The 19542-nt window shown below is 51.6% G+C and overlaps 1 protein-coding gene across 1 annotated transcript; it reads right to left on the reverse strand.

Annotated features, from left to right (window-relative positions):
* Positions 1-673: 673 nt before the first annotated feature.
* On the reverse strand, positions 674-8365 carry BPIFA2 (BPI fold containing family A member 2). The gene is made up of 7 exons (XM_030311758.1): positions 8209-8365; positions 6376-6520; positions 5607-5714; positions 4521-4673; positions 2097-2178; positions 930-993; positions 674-693 (listed from the first exon to the last, which is right to left on the reverse strand). Exons 1-7 carry the CDS (start codon positions 8363-8365, stop codon positions 674-676), a joined length of 729 nt encoding a protein of 242 aa, XP_030167618.1.
* Positions 8366-19542: the final 11177 nt, after the last annotated feature.

A 19542-nucleotide genomic window follows, 5' to 3' on the forward strand; every position in this document is an offset into this window, starting at 1 on the left:
AGAGCCACCCCTTACCTTTGGTTGGGCATCACAGCAGCCCTCCTCATGCCCCTCTTCAGGCAGCAGCTTGCGGTTTGCTGTCCTTTGGAAGTTTATCTGAAGGGACAAAATAAACAGCAGGCCTCATTCTCCAATAGAAACCAGACCCCAATGGCTGCTGCTCTCCAGCGGGTCAGTCTGACAGCCAAGGGACCTCAGGCATGTCAGTCCACTTCTCTGAGCCTCAGTTTGTTCATCTGTAAAATGGGTATAATGACAGCACCCACCCCACAGGGTTGTTGCGAGGCTCCAACGGGATGGTGTATGCAGAGCGTAGAGAGATCGCCCAAGGAACTGACCTGTGGCTGTTTCCATAGAAGGGCCACCTCCAGGACCCTGATACCTTCACCTACCCACTTCTACTGCTCGGCAACCCCAGCCACGCCTGGAGACCCAGAGAACAAAGAAAGCCGCTCCCCCACCCCCCATGGCTGGAGGAGAAGCCACGGCTTTTCACAAGGAGGGAAAGAGGCCAGCTTTTCCTCTGAATCCACTCATCAGCCTCCGGTGTTTACAATCTTGGTTCACCCAGGAGGAAACCCAGGCTCAGAGAGGCAGACCCACTTGAACAAGGCCCCATAGCTGCTAAATAGCAGAGCCAGGATTTGAACCCAGATATGGCCGCTCTTCTTTCTCACATCTCACAGGCAGGTTCTGTGGGTTTAAAGAGGGATGATAGAGAGCTCTCAGAGGCCCACAGAACCCCCTAAGTTCTGCAAAGACTCCATCCAGCCACACTCCCCCAGCTTGCTCAGACGTTGGGTCCTCCTGCTTCTCCAGGGTCCCCTGGCCAGACTTACCGTGGGGTGGGTGCAGGGTTCGTGCTTAACCTTAGAAGGCTGCAGAGGGAAAAGCTCCCCCCCTGCCGCCGTCCCCAGGCTGTGACTTACCAATGATGTCATGTAAAATATGTTCATCCACGGTGGAGACCAAGAGGTGGATCAATGGGCACACCTGTGGGGGGGGGGGGGGGGTGTGGGGGGGGTGGGCGGAGAAACACGGCAGAAGGGAAGGAGGGAGGGGGAGGAGGGCCAGGAACAGGAAGGAGGACAAATCATTATCAGCTGGGGAGAAACTGCCAGCTGCCCAGGAGTATCTCAGAACCTTTGACCCTTAGGATTCTAGAATAGCTAGAGAACAATAGATGAACTAGAGAACTAGAGAACAATAGGATGTTAGAATTCTAAAACCTTAGAACGTTGGAACCCTAGAACCTTGAGAATCTAGAATGTTCACATCCCAGAACCCTACACTCTTGGCAACCTTGAACCTTGGCACCCTGGAATTTTAAGGAATCAAATGGGGCCCTGGGAACCATAGAGCAGAGTTTCTCACCATTCTGTGTGTACAATCCCCTGAGGATCTCACTAAAATGCAAATTCTGACTCAGCACGTCTGGGGTGGTGGTGGGGCAGGGGGGCGGGCTGAGAGCCTGCATTTCTAGTAAGCTCCCTGGTGAGGGTCCATGCTGCCGGTCAGAGGACCACATTTTGAGTAGTGAGGCTCCCGTTCAGTGAATCACAGAGCCACGTGGAGGATTTTTCTTTCACAAACCCAGATTCCCAGCCCCCTTCCAGAATGACTGATTCAGAATCTCTGGAACTTTGTGTGTTACATATGTGTGTACGTATGAAAATGATGAAAATACCTATTTTTACAGGTTGGTGTTTATTGCTTTAATTAATTATCTAAGTGGTATTAATTTCTAATTATGGTGGAGATATAGTTTTCCTTTAAGATAAACGTATTTAAATAAGTTTAAGTAAAATTGCATTGTTTAAAGGAACACATTAGCTAAAAAGGCCAGGTAGATACGGCCAGTGGCTCAAGTTTGGGACCCAATGATTTCAGCTACTGTCAGGCCCTGCTCCTCTCTCCTGCTCCCCAGGCTGAGTAAAGGGGTGCAGGTTCCAGCTGACAGCCCAAGGAGAAGTTTGCACCTTGGAAGAAAAGGTGCCAGAGAATGCGATCAGGCCTGTGAATGGTACACCTGCCTCCCTTCTCCCCCCCCCCCCGCCCCCCTCATGTCTCTGGGCCCCCAGGAGTGGAGGACTCACATCCTTCTCTATTAGGTGGGACACAGTCTTTTCCAGGATGCTGGTCATGGAGTTCAGGACCTTGTTGATCAGTTGACTGTGGCTGGAAAAGAGAGGCAACTGATAAAGCCAGGCAGGTGGGGAGAACTGCCACATAGCAGCGGGGAGGAGGGTGGGAGATGATGTAGCACCTTGAAGTCACATAGACCCAGGGACACTGTGACGCCTTTCTAACCACAGAGTGCTGTTCAGGGGCACCCCACGTCTGACCAGAGGCTCACCTCAACCTGTGAGAGTCTCCTCACGACCTTAAGACTTCATTCATTCATTTATTCATTCAACACTTATTTACAGATCACCACCTAACATGCCAGGCACTAAGCTGGGCTGGGGCCACGGGGAGGAGCAAAACACAAGCACCATGCCTCCTGGTACCTAAGCATGAAACAAGTCTTGCTAAGTCTGGCTCCTTCCCACCTTCAGCTCTCAGCATGACCGACACCTCCTCCGAGCAGCCTTCCCTGACTGCTCGCCTAAGAGAGTGCTTTGCATCAGACCGCTATGTGTCTGACATTATAATCTGACATTTTCTTTGAGGGCTCTTTACAGAAGCTTGTCTGTCTGCCTTTCCCTCAGGACAATAGACTCCAGGAAAACAGGGTCCTTGTCTGTTGTCATCAAAAATTCTCCAGAGTTCAGAGCCTATCTGGGACATAGCAGATGTTCAAGCATTTTTGGCTAAAAGAAGCAATGAAGTAAATATAGAATTAAATATATAAGGACAACTTGGGACAAGTACTCTGAAGAGCTAGAGTAGACTATTTCGAGGGAGAATAGAAGGAAACTTTTTAAAATCTTTTTTTTTTAAGTTTATTTATTTTGAGAGATAGAGAGCGAGAGCATGTGTGCAAGCAGGGGAGGGGCAAAGAGAGAGGGAGAGAGAGAATCCCAAGCAGGCTCGGCACTGTCAGCACAGAGCTCGATGTGGGGCTTGAACTCACAAACCATGAGATCATGACCTGAGCTGAAATCAAGAGTCAGACGCTTAACCAACTAAGCCACCCAGGCGCCCCAGGAGGAAGCATTGCTAGAACCTGAAGGTTAAGAAGAACATGGAGGTGGAGGGGCAAGGTGTTCTAGGAGGCTGGAACAAGGACAGGTCTAGAGGTGGGAGAGAGCTTCTCTGAGCCCAGAGTAAGGGCCAGCGTGCCTGGAACACAGTGAGTGATGGCAAGAGCACAGTGATCTGAGGGTGGGGCCAGGTCATACTGAGCCCAGACAGCTGTGGGGAGCACTTGGGGTAAACAGGCTGGGGGCAGTAGAGAGGAATGCCATTTCACAGATGTGGACACTGAGACCCAGAGTGACAGGATGAATTCCCTGGGACCTGCAGACAAGGCCGTATCCAGCAGGGCTCAGGTCTGTCACTTTGTATCCCAGCCTTCCCAAATAACGTCAGGCAGGAGAGCCTTTCTTTGGTTTGGGCGGGGGGAGGGAACTTCAGGCAACCTGCGGTCATATCCCTCGAGAGGGGTATGGTAGAGTGACCTCTGCTCATAGCCCTCACGGCTGAGAGCTGAGAATCCAGCCTTGTTTCCTCCAAAGCCAGCCTGCCCCAGCCCTCGGCTTCCAGCCTTTCCTCCTCCATGAGCCACCTCCAGGGTCACCCTTCCTCTCCCATTCCTCTTTCCCCACCAAACGTGCCCTTTCAAGCACAGTTTAAGGCATAGGTTTTGTGGATTAACAGGGATCGATGATTTTAATGGAGAGGATTGAGTTTTCAAGATCTCATTTTGGGAATTTTCCAGTGGGTGGAGGCCTCTCTGGGGGCAATCGGAAATTAGAGCCCATGGTAAGCACTGACTTCTCTTCTCCCCCCACCCCCACATGGAGGCAAGAAGGTGAATACAGTTTGTTGTTGTTGTGATTACGGGATATAACATAATGATAGAGGGGTCCATTTTGCAAGAAAAAGTAACAGTCCTAAATGTGCACATGCACAAAACAACAGAGCTTCAAAAAGCAGGAAGCAGAATCCTGGCAGCACCGTAAGGTGGAACGAACAGATTCGTGCTCAGAGGTCAACACTCTGGTCTCGGTAACGGAGAGAACAAGGAGACAGAGTCCGCATGGGTATTATGATCCCTGAGAGCTTAGTGTGTGCCAGGCTGGGTGCCAGACACTTGTGTCTTTCCATCTGGTCGGCTCAGCAACTGAGGAGCAGGCATTATTATCACCTTCACTGAAGGGAAAACTGAGGCTCGGAGGGGCTAAGTTGGTCACAATGTTACAAGCTGGTAGCAGAGCCAAGGTCTGTCTGACTCCAGAGCCGAAACTCCTTTTCGCCACATGGTGCTGCCTCGTGGGTATAGGAATAGGGCTGAGATTAGGGGTCCTCAACTCCCCCGAGAGCCCAGCTCTGCTGAGGTGGAACAAGGGCCTTACCCGTCCAGCAAGGTGATGGAGATGCTGTCTGAGTCACTGAGGCATTCTCCCACGACCACTTTGGGGATGCCAGTCTGGGCATCGGTTTCAAGTCTGAGGCTAGTCAGGAGGTCCAAAGAAACCTTCAGGTTGACCTTCTTGCCAATGAGAGGCCTGTAGGAAATAAGATTCCCAGTGAATGCAAGTCGAGAAGGCCTGCTAAGCTTCCTCCACTGTGGGTACGCACTGCCCAGGATGTCTATGGCTGATGTCAGTGTCATCTATATTCCTTATGAGACTGACATATTTATGTTAGGGGCGTCTTTGCCTGGCCACATGGATATGGCTCATATGACATTTTTATATAGCACCACTGTAATAATTAAAATAATAATAGTTAACAGTTATCGAGGGCAAATTATATGCCAGGCATTTCTAAAATGCCTGGATTAATCCATGTCATTACACAAACACCATGAGGGAAAAGCACTATTATCCCTATTTTCAAAATGGGGAAATACTGGTACGGACAGGCTAAGCAACCATCCCAAGATCTCATTGCCAATGAATGATGGAGCCCCCATGTCCTCCATTTATCTGCTTCCACACATGCTCATTCTCCTATCTATCTTTCTTAAAGTCATTAATATACTTTAAAATTGTATTTGTCACATACGCCCTTCATTATATACTGTACAATACTATATGCATTAGGCACAGTGGTCCTTGCTATTCAAAGAGAGTCTCAAGAGAGCAGATAATGCTGGAGGAAATTTTGCCAAAGAGTTGTGAATGCTCATGTTTTCTCAATTTTTCAAATTTTACAATTAGATTGTAAAAGTTACAAATTTTACAATCGTACAAATGTTACGATTTCAGAAATATTTAATGGAAGGTTCTTTTAAAAGAGACTTGGTGATGGCCAAAGTTCATCAGAACATTTTAAGGGCTCAGATCTTAGAGCTGGAAAGGCCCCCTCATTTACAGATTGGGAAACTGAGGCCCAAGGCCACATAGCAGCATGGAAAAGTGCCTGGTTCCAATTTGGGAATCCCCTGGCCATGCTGCACTGCCACTCCCCAATCCCAGATTCGAATGCATACTCACAGAGCCAGGGTGACATTAGCGGTGACGGGGACCCTTATGTTAATGCCTTCACCATCAGGAGTCAGTTCAATTCTGATATTCAGGATGCGGGAGTTAAGGATGTTCAAGCTGTGCAAAAACCACGGTTTGCCTTTGTTATTCCTCGTGACAGCCATGCTGCCCTGACGCCAGCATCTCGCTGAGCATTTGGGCCTCACCACCCCTGCCTTCTTTGGCCTTCACGGTCGCCCTGTTTGGAAGTTTGATCCTCTCCGTGTTGGGGCGTAGCAAAAACGGGCACTCAGACGGATGTCATTTCCCCCACAGATTCCGGGGAGCAATAAGTGTCAGCATCAGAACTTGAACCCAGAACCGTCTGACTCCAAAACTCTATGTGTGGAGCCAGCTATGTGGTATGCATTCCAGTTTTCTCTCTCCTGAGGGGATCCAGACTTTTACCCTCAGCTATATTTGGAGAAGAAAGGTCTTATTCCTTGGAAGAGGGACTTCAGGCACCCGCAAGCAGGTGGGGGTGAGGATTAAAGGGACCTTTACCGGGATCCCGAAATTACAGAATGTGGAAGCCCAAACCCATGAGCTGCTCGGACTGGCCCCCGGCCCTGCTTCTAATTTGCCCAAGCCCTGTTGAACCTGGCCTCAGACGGCCTCAGCTCTATGAGGAGGAGCAAGGTTTATCCACCCTTCTGTCTTTGATCTTAAACTCACCTCCCCAAAGGTGTGTGTTCCCTTTTCCTGAAGCAAAGCTCTCCACCTTGAAGCATCAACTCACCTCAAAGTCCCGTTCTTAAGTGAGAGGACCTTCGAAAGAGCATCGTTCACCAACTTCTCAGCTTCCTGCAGCTTCTGCTTGGCCAGCTGCCAAACCTTGGAATCCTGAAGCACCGCCACGTCAGCCTTCAGTTTCTGAAGGATAGCTGACAAAAACAATTGCCATTGAGAGTTGTGTGCCATTTATGGAGCAGTGACCATGTACGAGGCGCTAGGTAAGACCATTTGCCTATGTTAGTTTATTTACTCTTCCTAACAACCCAAATGAGGTAGATATTGTTATTATCTGCATTTTCAGATGAGGAAATAAAGGACCGAAAGGTTAAGAAATGTGCCTAAAGTCGTGTGGCTGGGGAGCCTTTTTTCCTTCCGTGCTGCCTTCGTACTAATACATACTCATCATTCGTACCCAGAGCAATCGATCAACGAACGAGGCAATTGATATCGATTGTACACCAGCTTCTAGTTGAGGTGTGGGGGGGGGGTGGTCTATTGCTCTGAATGAGATGTTCACACAAGTTTCAGAAACTAGGTCAAACAAAATGAAGAGAATAAACTAAGAAATGGAAAATCCAGAATCAAGGGAAAAGTATGGCTCCAACTCATAAAAGTGGCAAATGGGAGTTCGAGGATGAGAGCTTGGCAGCAGGCATTTAGAGGCATTCGTAAAGGGGTGCCTGCGTGCCTCAGCTGGTTAAGGGTCCAACTCTTGTTTTCGGCTCAGGGCATGATCTCACAGTTTGTGAGATTGAGCCCCAAGTTGGGCTCTGCACTGACAGCACAGAGCCTGCTTGGGATTCTCTCTCTCTCTCCCTCTCTCTCTCCCTCTCTCTCTGCCCCTCCCCAGCTCCCACTCTCCCTCTCTATCTGAAAGTAAATAGACAAACATTTACAAAACAACAACAACAAAAAGAAATCAGAATTTAAAAAAGAGACAAAATTAAATAAATATAAAGCTAGGTAGCTTTAAAGCTACCTAGGCTTAGGGGCGCCTGGGTGGCTCAGTTGGTTAGGCATCTGACTCTTGGTTTTGTCTCGGGTCATGATCTTGCAGTTTGTGGGATCAAACTCCATTTTGGAGCTGTTAGCATTGCTGTTAGCCCGGAGCCTGTTTGGGATTCTCTCCCTCCTCTCTCTCTGCCCCTTTCCCCCTCCCCACTCAAACGTGTGTGTGTGTGCGTGTGTGTGTGTGTGTGTGTGTGCTCTCCCTCTCAAAATAAATAAATAAACTTAAAAAAAAAGCTACCTAGGCTTAGGGCTTAAGTATGGCTAATTTCCAATGAACTAATACAAATTAATAAGAACATTGAACAACGTAGCAGAAGAATAGGCTATGAATATGAACAAAATGTGCTAAAATATGTAAACAGCTAATAAAATATGGAAAAAATGAGTGGATTCTTTCATAATTGGAGAAATACAAAGTGAAATGAGTTATAATTTTTGTCTATGAGATTAGCAAAACACTTAAGTTGCCCATACTAGTGCTGTCAAGGGTTGGGGAGGGGAAGGCGCTCTCCCAAGACTAACGGAGAGAATGTTAATGTAAGGGATTATTTGTCAACAACTACTGTAATTTAAAATATGCATAACTTTTGAACTTTTGAAATCTCACTTTTAGGAATTTATCCTACGTGTATATTAGGAAAAGTTTGCCATGATGTAGTGTGTAAAGGGATATTCATTTGAGCATTGCTTATTCCTAGAAAAATAAGTGAATGAACTAGAACTGAATAGCCACCTTTCTCAGCAAACCACTCATAAAGAGCATCCCCTGGTGGCAGCCTCTGGTAATGCGGGCATAGAATTTAGGCCAATCATCTTGATAACTCACATTCAACTGTATTGTCAATGGTCTCAAGTCCTTTCTCAACAGCAGGTTTCAGCTTGTCCACAACATTATTCAGGTCGTTGCTAAGGTCTCCAAGAAGAGATGCCGAGGTCCCAGTGAGCAGGCCGCACAAGAGAACAAGTTTCCAAAGCTGAAGCATCTTGTCTTAACACTTTGACACCAAGAGGAACAAGAGTGAGAATTACCCAGAGAGAAAAGGATCATCTTTGATAAGCACCTGTTACTCTTACACTTAACATTCCTTTAAGGTAGATGTGGTTATCTGCCATTTTACAGATGGGCAACCCAGATCAGAAAGCTAGAGCAACTTGCCCAGAAACACACAGTCAGTGAGTGGAGGATCTGGAATTTGGCAAGTCACACTTAGTTCCAAGTCTGTGCTCTTTACACAAAGGTCCTTTGCACATGCTAGCGCCTCTGCCTCCTTGTCTTTGCAATTTTACCTAAGTTATTTCCTACTGACTCTCCAGCTTCAGTAAGACATCACGCCCTCTGTGAAGCCCACTCTGGCCCCTTCCCAGAGTCAAGGTTAGGGGGCACCCCCCCACACACACCATCTTGCTGTCTTCGTCCTCTGATCAGAGTTCTGGATGTCAATAATAATGCTACACTCAAAATATTAGCTAATCCAAGTGGCCCCATCCTTCTGTCTCTTGCCCCCCAAACATTCTGAAGATCGCCACCAGGGTGGCACCAGGGGTGCCATCAGGGGGAAAGCCCACCACTCACAGGTTTGGAGGAGGATGTCCGCAAATCCTTGCTCCTCTGCACAGTCTCCTGGGATCTGCTAGGGGCTGGTGGCCTTTATGTGGTGGTGACAGGATGGGAGGCTGTGCACAGAAGCAAGCCCTGGTTCCGGGGCCATCCAGAGCGATTCCAAAGAAAATAACCCCTGTCCAGGATGAGCAGAGAGATTTCCAGCCCAAAGGTCACCCAGGATGCTTGAAGTGAAATGGATGGACACGCAGAGGACTTTCTGCCAAGACTAAGACCAGGTTCTCATGGAGCATCATTGTGAGTGAGGGTTGGGGTGAAGACTGAGAATGGATGAAGAGGAGAATGTTCTGGTGGGAGGACCAAGAGTGATATCCAGCTAATTCTGTCCTCACTTGGGAACTGAGGCACGGAGAGGGGAAGTAACCAATTTGAGGTCACCCAGCAAGACAGGTCCAGAGGTAGGGCTAGAATAATGGCTCACAGAGAGTCAGGGTCAGCGACCAGGGAGGTCATTCTACCCAACCTTCCTCTGGTGTCCGAATGCTCTTCACAAAATCTCGCGTGGTGGAGCCAGCCTCAGTGCGATGTTTGTGCTGACGGAGAGCTTCCTATCCCCCACAGCCTGTTCCATCTAGCTGGTCGGGAGCCCCTCCTGGGAGTGAACAAAACTTGCCCCACATTACCTCCGTATATGTGGGCAATAGTGAGGCCCAGAAAAGTCGAGCGTCTCACCTGAGGCTGCACAGCCAGTGTCAGGAGATACGCACCAACAGCCTCGTCCCTGGTCTACCTCTGCCCACTTGCCTCCATTCGCTCTACTCTCAGCACAGCAGCCGGAGGGGTGTTACTCAGCCTACCCCCAGAGTCCTCGCCATGGCTCTCGAAGCCTGTGTCCTCTGTGCTCTGCCTTTCAGAATCATCTCCTACCTCTCCCTCCCCAGCCCCTACTGGCCTTCCTTCTGTTTCAGAAAGGTGCCAACCTCTTTCCTGCCGTGGTCCCTCGCAGAGGCTGTGCTCTCATCCCCAGCTGTCCCCAGCCCTTGACACCCACCTCCCCAGAACTTCCCTGACTGTCCAGCTGAGGGAGCCAGCTGCTCCCACCCTCAGCTCCTTGCCGGCTTCTTTCACAACAAATCATCACAACTGGGTTTTTTTGTTTTAATTTGTTTCCTGCCCTCCAGCAAGTTGTTACTGTCCTGTGCTCTGGGCCTTCCCCTCGCATGGGTCCCTAAGACACTGACCTGTCCTTAGAATGTTCCGTGCCTCTCCCTGGAGCACCCTGTAAAGCCAGCCACCCACCTGGGCAGGTGGTGAGGTCCCCATCACCAGAGATGCTCAGAAATTGGACTAGGTGATTGCTGAGGTCCCGTGCAGCTTCATGTGGCTGGAGCTGTGGTTCCAGATCTCCCTGACCTAAGTTTAAAGAGTGATGTTGTGCATTTTCACGATTCTTCCCTTCAGGTTCTCTTTCTGCCTGGGTCCGGCTGCCTTCCTGGGGATGTGGTTTCGTCAGGCTTCCCGCCTCTTTCTTTTTCTCACCTGCCTGGCCCCGCTGTGGCCTCCTGGAGCCACCGTGGCTGCTGTGGCACCGTTCCTCAGCACAGAGCACATCAGGACAAAACCAGCCTCTCCCCCTGGCATAGCTGCCTCTCACAGCTGAGCTCTGAGGTGATGTTGACTAGAAGCTCCTGTCCCCTGGGGTGCTCCTGGGGTGGCACAGAGACAGGCGAGTGAGTAGTGGGCCCTACACCTCCCCTGTGCAGCTCAAAGTTCCTGCTTCCTAAGGAGCCGTATTCTCCGGATCATTCTCTCCTCTGCTGCTTCACTGGCTCTGCTTACAGGCCCTCACCACACCCTTAAGGGCTCCCATCTGCGGGGGCATTTGGGGGAATCCCCCAAATCTGGTGTAGACCAGGCTAAATCTATCAAAGTGGAGGGAACTCAGACCCTCTTCTTCCTGGGGCTCTCCAGATCCTACTCCTAAGTGGTGTGGGACTCTTGAACAAGCACATTTACATACGTGTGCACACATGCACACATATGGGCGTGCGTGTGCACGTGCAAGAACAAGATGGCACAAGCTAGACTCCTCTGAAGAAAACAGATATGTTTCCCTGCCCGCAACGAGGAGAACTTACAGAAGCCTAGAGATCATGTTACCGCAGTTCTGAATGAGAAGAGCTTACTACCCACAAAGCGGGGTTTGGGTCTCCACAGGTTGCCTGGGTCTGTTTTTTCCTTTAAAGACTTTAGATACAGGGGCGCCTGGGTGATTCAGTCGGTTAAGCGTCCGACTTCAGCCCGGGTCATGATCTCACGGTTCATGGGTTCAGGCCCCACATTGGGCTCTGTGCTGACAGCTCAGAGCCTGGAGCCTGCTTCGGAGTCTGTGTCTCCCTCTCTCTCTGCTCCTCCCCTGCTCGCACTCTGTCTCTCAAAAGTAAATAAAAAAACATTAAAAAAAAAGACGAAAAATAAATAAATAAATAAACAAATAAGGACTTCAGATACAATTATCTGGTGAAGACCACTGGAGAATGAAACCAATACTAAGGAAATGAGAAAGTTTGTCATTTGAGTGTCTAGATCCAACTGTACCTGAAGTCACGTATATCTCTGGACTTTTCGGTTCAAATAAATTTCTTCTTCCCTTTTCTTTTTTTTTTTTTTTTTTTGCTTAAGCCCGTGTGAGTGGGATTCCTGCCACTCAAACCCACAGCAGTCCTGACTCACACCTTTGTAGGCTCACGTTGGCCTCCTCCCTTCCGATGCTGAGGGTTACACCCTATACACTGCAGACCCCGAAGCCAGAGGGAGCTGAGAGTGCATCAGTTTAACCTCCGTGCTGGGAAGTCTGGGGAGCCTGTGGCCCAGAAAAGGAGAAGGACTGTGCAGTGACCTTGGACCCCTCTTATCTTCCTCTTTTCTTGTATGGCTTTCAGTTTTGTTGGAATTTTCTAATTTGGGCAATAGCCTTAGAAAAAGAAAAGATTAGGGGCGCCTGTGTGGCTCAGTCAGTGAAGCATCCAATTCTTAATTTTGGCTCAGGTCATGATCTCACGGTGCGTGGGTTCAAGCCTCATGTCAGGCTCTGGGCAGACAGTATGGAGCCTGCTTGGGATTTTCTCTCTCTCCCTCTCTCTCTCAGCCCTTCCCCCGCTCATGCTCTCCCTCTCTCTCTCAAAATAAATAAATAAACATAAAAAAAGATTAAACAAAATTACTTAGGAAGCACGTTTAACGTACAGGTACTTGAGTCTCATCCCTAGCTAATTTGGGTCAGGGGTTCCTGGAGCTCCAAGGGGGTCCATGTCTAGGCTACCCCCGGGGGTGGGGGGCGGTTGACCAGAAACGAAAACACCTGGACTGGATGACTCACTCAGAGGTGCCTTGTACTTTGATTCCTATGGCCTACCTGTGACCCTTCCCCAACCTCTGGAGCCCCAGCTCAGCCTAGACATGACCGGAACAAGCCTATAGCTCATGTGCACAGCACCCTACAGTGTAGTCTCTCTCGTAGAAGCTGGTATGAGACCCATACCAGCAGACGATGGACAGTAACAACTGCCATTTATTGGGCACCTACTTTGTACGGTGCTTTGACTTCATCTGGTTTCGTCTCCCCAGCGGATTTGCGGGGCGTGTTACTGCCCCGTTTCTCAGATGAGGAGCGTGGGGCTGGGGCGGGAAAGACAACTTGCTCGAAGCCGGGGACAGGAGAGGGCAGGGCTGGGAAATGGTAACCCACGGATTGAGAGCGGCTGTTCCAGGCTCGGCCTCTTGGGAGAAGCAGCGAGTCCCCCTTTTCTGCCCAAGTGCCCTGCACCCGGTAGGGGCAGGGGAGTGTCCGGCAGCTGCTGGGTGCCTGGTGCTGGGCTCGATGCTTTCGGGGCACTTTCCCCAGCTAGTCCTCACGACCACCCTGTGAGGAGGTTTTGGGAGCCCCATTACCGGTTGAGAAAACTGAGGTTCAGAGAAAGGAGGTGGCTTGCCCTGGCCTTACAAAGACAGGAACTGGTCATCTGGGTCCCCAGGGAAGATCCCTCCACCCCTGTCACACTGAGGCCAGCTGGCGGGGCGGGAGAGCCCTGGAGCTTGAATATCCTGTTTATCCCTCAGCCTCTGCTGTTTGAGTTGGTTGTAACGCCTGGTGCCCTGGGCCTGTGTCAACCCGGAACAGGCCCCAGGAAACGCCAATGGGTGCCACTTGGCATCAGGCTGGGGAGCCCTGGCAGAGGGCTCAGGAGCATCTCGTGTGTCTCCTCTGTTCCCCCACCTGCCGCTCAGTAAGGACCCGGCGGCCTGTCCTTCAAGCAAACGTGGCCCGGGCGAGGATGGGATAGGACTGGTGGCTGGGGACCTAGCTCTCCTCACGCTGACCGTGGTGCTACCATTAGAGCATGAGCAGGGTGGCGGCCCAGGTCCCCAAGCCTGGGGCGGGGACCTGGAGAACCCCTCTAATAGAGCTGTGCTGGGTGGCCTTGGACCAGTCATCAGACCCCCCCCCTCGCCTGGCACCTAGTTCTGCCAACGTGGGGCCCCTCTTCCTCCGGCCATGGGGCACAGAGCTGAGGACAGGGCTGAAATCCCTGAAGAGAGTTTTTCCCGCCCCAGGAACACAGCCCAGAAGGCCAAATGTGTCGTAAAGACCTCAAGCCTCGGTTTCCTCGTCTGTAAAATGGGATGAACACCCCCGTGCCTGGATCCCAGGGGCAAAGTGGAAATCAAAAGGGTGCCGAGGGGGCTCTGAGGGTGGTGGTCAGAGCCTGGCTCGGGGCTTGGACAGGCCTGGCTTTGAACCCCCTGTCTCTGCCTGTTGCTGGCTGAATGACCTGGATAAGGGGTGTCGTCTCTGGAAGCCTCAGGTTCCCAATCTGTGAAATGGGACTAACAGCGGGACTTACCCGCCAGGGGTGTTGTTGAGGATGAGGAGGGTAACCCGTGTGGAAGGGTTAGCACGAGGTAGGCCCTCGACACATGGTAACAGCAGTGACGAGGGTGATTATCGTTAATGCTGGTTTCTGGTCCCTTCACTCCTGTCCACCTCGGTTTTCCCGTCTCCACGCAGCCCTACCACCACGGGGTTAGTGACAAGGCTAAAGGAGACAGTGCGTCCGATAGGCTTCATGCTCACCTAACGGCGGCTGTGCCTCTTCTTTTTGTGTGCAGTGAGGTCCTGATCAGCTGAAATGGGTTCAGGCCCCCCGTATACCAGGGCCCACCAGTCCTGGCTCCCTGGGCCGCTGGTGTGTGGCTCGTGCATTTCCTCACGGGGCCTCAGTTTCCCCTCCCGGGCCAATTTAGGGAGGTCTGAGAACTCTGGTCTCGTGCACGACTTTGACTGATCGCAGGGCTCGATGGAACATTCTGCTGAGATGGCCTCTGAGGCAGCTCCGGGGCTTGGAGGGGATGGTTGGCGAGTGATGTCTGCCACCTTTCAGGACGGGCAAGAGGAGCCTGGGTGATCACTAACGGTCCCTCCGGCTTGGCCTGAGCACATCTGCATTGAATTGGCCTTGGTTGTGTGTCTCAGTCTTTCCCCTTGTTGACTGTGTGACAGCAGGCCAGTGCCCTAACCTCTCTGAGCCTCTGTTATTTTTAGCATAAAGTGAGAATCAGAATGGTCTCTACCTCAGAAGAGCTGCTAGCGCGGGGCCAGAGGAGGAAATGGCAGTGGAGAGCCCAGCTCAGCTCCTGCTGGAGGTGTTCCGTGGATAACAGTTACCATCTTCGTTATTATTGCTGCAGTAAACAGTAGCGAGGGGTGATGCAGCACAGTGTGTAGGAGCCCAGGGAAATTGGGAGGATGACAAGGGACAGTGTGGGAGCATGACAAAGGACACAACAGGCCTGGGCTTAAATCCTCCCCCGGCCATTTACCAGCCCTGTGACCTTACCCTCCCAGAGACTCAGCCTTCTCATCTCCTAAGTGGGCACAATAAGTGTGCCTACCTCCCAGGACCAGTCTGAAAAGGAGACAAGGTAACATGTGTACAGCCTGTAAGCGCTTTTGAAAGATGTGTGGTTCTCATCCTCCCTCTAGAATGGAAGCTCCAGAAGGCAGGGATTCTTTAAAAAAACCTTTTTTTTTTTTTTAACATGTATTTATTTTTGAGAGACAGAGTGAGACAGAGTGCAAGCCGGGGAGAGTCAGAGAGGGAGACACAGAATCCGCAGCAGGCTCCAGGCTCTGGGCTGTCAGCACAGCTCAAACTCGCGAACAGCGAGACCATGACCTGAGCTGAAGTCGGACGCTTAACAGACTGAGCCACCCAGGCGCCCCGCTGTTATTATTTCTACACACAGGTCAAGGACTTCGCCCACAGGTGGCTCCCCCAAAGGAGAGCCATGGCTCTCTGTCTGCTAGTACTTTCCACGCGTATCTGCCTCTCCCCAGAGGTTATGGCACAACCCACCTCTCCTTTCTCGCTCTGGCCCCTGCTTGCTGACCTGCTTGGTGGCCCTCGGGCTGCAGAGTGGCCTTGAGCATGGGCTTGGCTGGCCAGGCCCGCTTCTCCCCTCAGCTGTGCAGCCTTGGGTCTCCCTGGCCTCTCTGCTCTGGGTGCTAATGCTGGGCTCAGTGTTTCTCCGGTCTGCTGTGATGTCTGAGGACGTCAGTCTGGGGCTGGCACAATGCTGGGGTGCTGTATCGGTGTCCCCTCCCAGCCAAGCAAACGATCTCCAAACCCTCAGGACACGGGTGTGAGGGGGCACGCAAAGGGCCTTTGGTGGTGGCCGGGGAGGTCGGTCCCCTCCGAGGCCACCTGAGGTCCAGGCCGCTCATCCGAGCCATCCCGGAAACAGAAACAGTGACGGCTCCTCTTGCGTATTCTGTCCCCTCTGTCCCCTCTCCAGGGGACAGGCAGTCTCCACGCATGGCAGGTATTTGCCTTTCAGGGACAAGGGCCCCAGGCTTGAGGGTCGTGGGATGAATTTCTCATTGAAAATCTCCAGTGAGGCATTAAGGATTAGCTGGCTGTCTCAAGCCTGGGACGTGCTACCTCGGTGTGACTACTAATCTCCACCGTGGCAGCTTCCTGGTCCCACTGACCCAGCCCTTAACCTCTGAGCTGGTATCTTTTGCCCAACATGGCTCAGTTCCCTGGCAAGAAAGGTCCTAAAAGGTCATCCAGCTCACTGAGACCAGACAGGGGGAGCGGTGGGGCTGAGGTTGCAGAGGGGTGGGGCCTGGGGGCTGGGCTGAGGCTCCCCCTCTCCACCCCTTCCTCAGGCGATGATGGCTGCAGAGATGCGCACCCACTCATCCACCCAGTGAAATTCCTTTATTTTACTGGAAAAGACTGAAAGGATTGTCCCTTTTCCTTTGAAATCAGTCAGGTGCGAATAATTCATCCAATTTACAATAGGCCCCCAGTTTCCCACACTTGAACTACCCACTCAGGAATTCTTGGCAAACAAGAAGGATCCAAGTGACAAATGTTTTCCCATGTATTGTCATTTTCACGACTGCTAAATGTAACAGTGAACAAAGTTGTCATGATGTCACAGTCTGAAGACCTTTAATTACACATGTTGGGATCCTGACGTTGGTTTTCTTTTCCTGATTTTAGAGAAAACACATTTTGTTTTTTCAGCTCTCAAACATTTCCCTCATTCGTTCACTCCCTCGTTCGTTCATTCATGTAACAAATGTAAGTTGTTTTGAGCTGGGACCACTCTTCCATTTGATCACTGTTTATTGGGCACCTCCTGAGTACCACACCCTGTGTTGCAGTCAAAGATGAACTTGTTCCGGAGACGGGCCACCCTGTGGGGCAGTAGGTGAGCCCCTGCCATCACTCATGAGTGGCAGGAAATTATAGTGTCGTAGATACTCACTCCCCCCAGACAACCAGAGGCAGGTGCTATTTTGTTCCCATTTTATAGACAAGGAAGCTGAGGCACAGAGAAGCCAAGTGAATAGCTCAGGGTCACTCACAGTGAGTACTTGGGATCAGAGCCCAGGCAGCCTGGTCCCAGAGTCCATGCTCCGAGCCTCTCACACCACACACTCGTTTATACCCTGGTAACTCACACCCCCTTGGCCTGTGGGAGCCCGTCATGGGCGGGGGAAGCGCTCGGATTCGTGTCTCTTCCCTAGCACCACCCAGCCCAAGGTCGGTGTCAGAGGAAGCACTCATTAAAATGTGTTAGCTGGAGGAACGTGTGCTAGCTCATTGGACTGGAGCTCCTTCAGGTCACGGCTCATGGCTCATGGCTCCGCCATCTTTGTGCGTCCGGCAGTCAGCTGTGGCCTGGCTTGCGGTGGGTCCCCATAAACACTGTAGTGCATTAGAATGCAAAGAACAGGTTAACGGACAGGCTGGCCATCTGGCCGAATAGATAAATGTAGGGGATGAGATCCAGAGTCCAGCGAGAAGATTCCAGGAACCTATGCCTCCCTCTCCCGTCCATCCTCCCATCCCTTCATCCATTCATTCATCCCATATTTATGGAGCTTCTATTCTGGCCCTGCCCCACACCAGGTGCTGCGCCCCAGAGAGCACTCGTATGTGCGTCTACCCTCAGACCCCACCAGAGTGTGGAGGCAAACATACCCGCCTGTGATTACTCTCCACGAAGCAGGTAACATACTTGAACATATTCTGTGCTTTGAAAACCCCTGCAGATGGTCAGAATTTTTCCTCCTGAGGCTTCGCTGCTGCCCCTGACACAGAGCCCGGTCCTGGTGAAGGCCCTTCATAAACAGAATCGCGTTGAACTGAGCCTTTTGAGACTTGAACGAAATGATAAGACATTATGGTACAGGTGGAGACAGAGAGGACAGAAAACAAACACTGGCATAATCCCCAAGCCTGGGGTGGCTTTGAGTATGTTTATCTTGCAGGGACTTGTAGTAATTGACCAGACCTCAGTTTAAGTCCTAACCCTCCTACTTCCTAGCTGTGTGACCTTAGGCAAGTTACATCACCTCTCTGAGCCTCCAATCCTCATTTGCAAAATAGAAATCACCCAAAGGCCAATTTGCTGACACTGGCGTGAGGATTAGGTGAGGTTTAAGCCCCTCAGCACAGGGCCTGGCACATAGTAAGTGCTCAGTTAAGATAGGTCTGCAATGCCTGCCTGGGAGAAGGGTGGAGGGTCTCTATCCTGACCCTGCTTCTTACCAGCTCTGTGATTTTAGGCAAGGTAAGTCAGTTCTTCGAACCTTCTCTCTAAAACCAGGTGCCGATCCTGGCAAGGAGGGACTGGGGGTACATTAAGTGAGAGAAGGCAGAGTTCCAGAACACTAGGTAGAGGCCGCCCAGGTAAAAGAGGAGGAGAAAGTATGGAGAAAACAGCGAGCTGCCTGCCTTTCCTCACAGGACCTAGGTCCAGTGGGATCTCCGCTTACCACCATGCTCAGGCTCTCTGTTTCTTCTGGATCATCCCCAGGACTTCCTCTCTGGCCTCCTGAACCTGCTTTGTATCAACTCCTCCCAGTGCCCAGAGCTAGGTCTGAGGATGTCACACCCAGACAGATCCCCCCCATCCTTCAGGGCACCCCTTCTATGAAGCCCTCACCGGCACATTTAGCCGGCACTTCTCACTCGTAGGTTTTGAACAGGTGTCTTCCTTGCACGCGCGTGCGCGCACACACACACAGACACACACGATTGTCAACTCGGGGAGGCCAAGGGCTCTGAACAAACCGCAGTGGCTGGGGTGCAGGAACAGGGACTGGCCGGTAGGAACACACCCCGGGGTGGGGGGGGGGGAGGGAGGAAGAGCTGCAACGCTTAGAGGCAGGAGGACCGACCGTGGGGGGCGGGGAGGGGGGATCCAAAGGAAGAACTAATTTCAAGGAGGAGGAAATAGCGTCTGTGTTGGGGCCACGTAGGATGAAGCGACCAGGGTCCACAGAGTTCCTCCACGCTGAAATTGTTGAGGACACTGTTGGAGCTGGGCTGTGGGGTGACGGATGGAAGCCAGGTGGGGAGGGGGCTGGCCGTGCCCCCCACGCGCCTGCTGCTCAGTGGGTGACACAGGGACCGGCAGCCTCAGCCTCTGCAGGGAGCTTGTGGGAATGCAGACTCTCAGGCCCGGACCAACCCCGCCAGGACCCACAGCTTCACCAGAGCCCAGGGAGGCGGCCCGGCTCAGCTCTGGGGAAGCTGGTTGTGAGGGGGGAGAGGGAGGGAGGGAGGGAGCCGGAGGGGGTGTGGTGTCAATGGAAAGGGCCTCGATTCCTCCCAAGGAGGGGCAGGGTGGGGTGTATTTGGTTGTGTGCTCTTAACAATGAAAGAAATAATTAACTTTCTGTTCACGAGGTGAAACCTCATTAGTATTTTGCAGGACATGATTCCATGTTTGCATGAATCAGATTCACAGCAAATGTGACCCGACTGTATTTGTTGCCTGAAAGAATAAATGTTCCCGAGAGCTTCCTGCTCCACTTCCTTTGGCAACTGGAGGCCCCTCCAGGCTTGTTTATTGCTGGACCGAGGACACCAGGTGCCCGGGGGCACAGCAGAGACTTGGGGAGAGCGCTGAAGGCCACTCCGCTTCCCCCTCTCTCCCTTCTTTGTCCCTCCATCTGGCGCCACGCAGCTCTCCTCCAGGCCCACAGGCGCCTCGTGTGGTTCGCAAATACGGTGC

The sequence above is a fragment of the Lynx canadensis genome, chromosome A3, assembly GCF_007474595.2.
Source record: "Lynx canadensis isolate LIC74 chromosome A3, mLynCan4.pri.v2, whole genome shotgun sequence".
NCBI lineage: Eukaryota > Metazoa > Chordata > Mammalia > Carnivora > Felidae > Lynx > Lynx canadensis.

Excerpts from the sequence above, each read along its gene's own strand:
- BPIFA2 (XM_030311758.1), bottom strand. The coding sequence starts at position 8,365 with ATGCTTCAGCTTTGGAAACTTGTTCTCTTGTGCGGCCTGCTCACTGGG. Across the intron at positions 5,715-6,375 it reads CTTAAGAACGGGACTTTGAG|CTTGAACATCCTTAACTCCC; the intron begins GTGAGTTGATGC and ends GTTTTTGCACAG. Across the intron at positions 694-929 it reads TATTTTACATGACATCATTG|AACCTGCCTGTGAGATGTGA; the intron begins GTAAGTCACAGC and ends TTAAACCCACAG.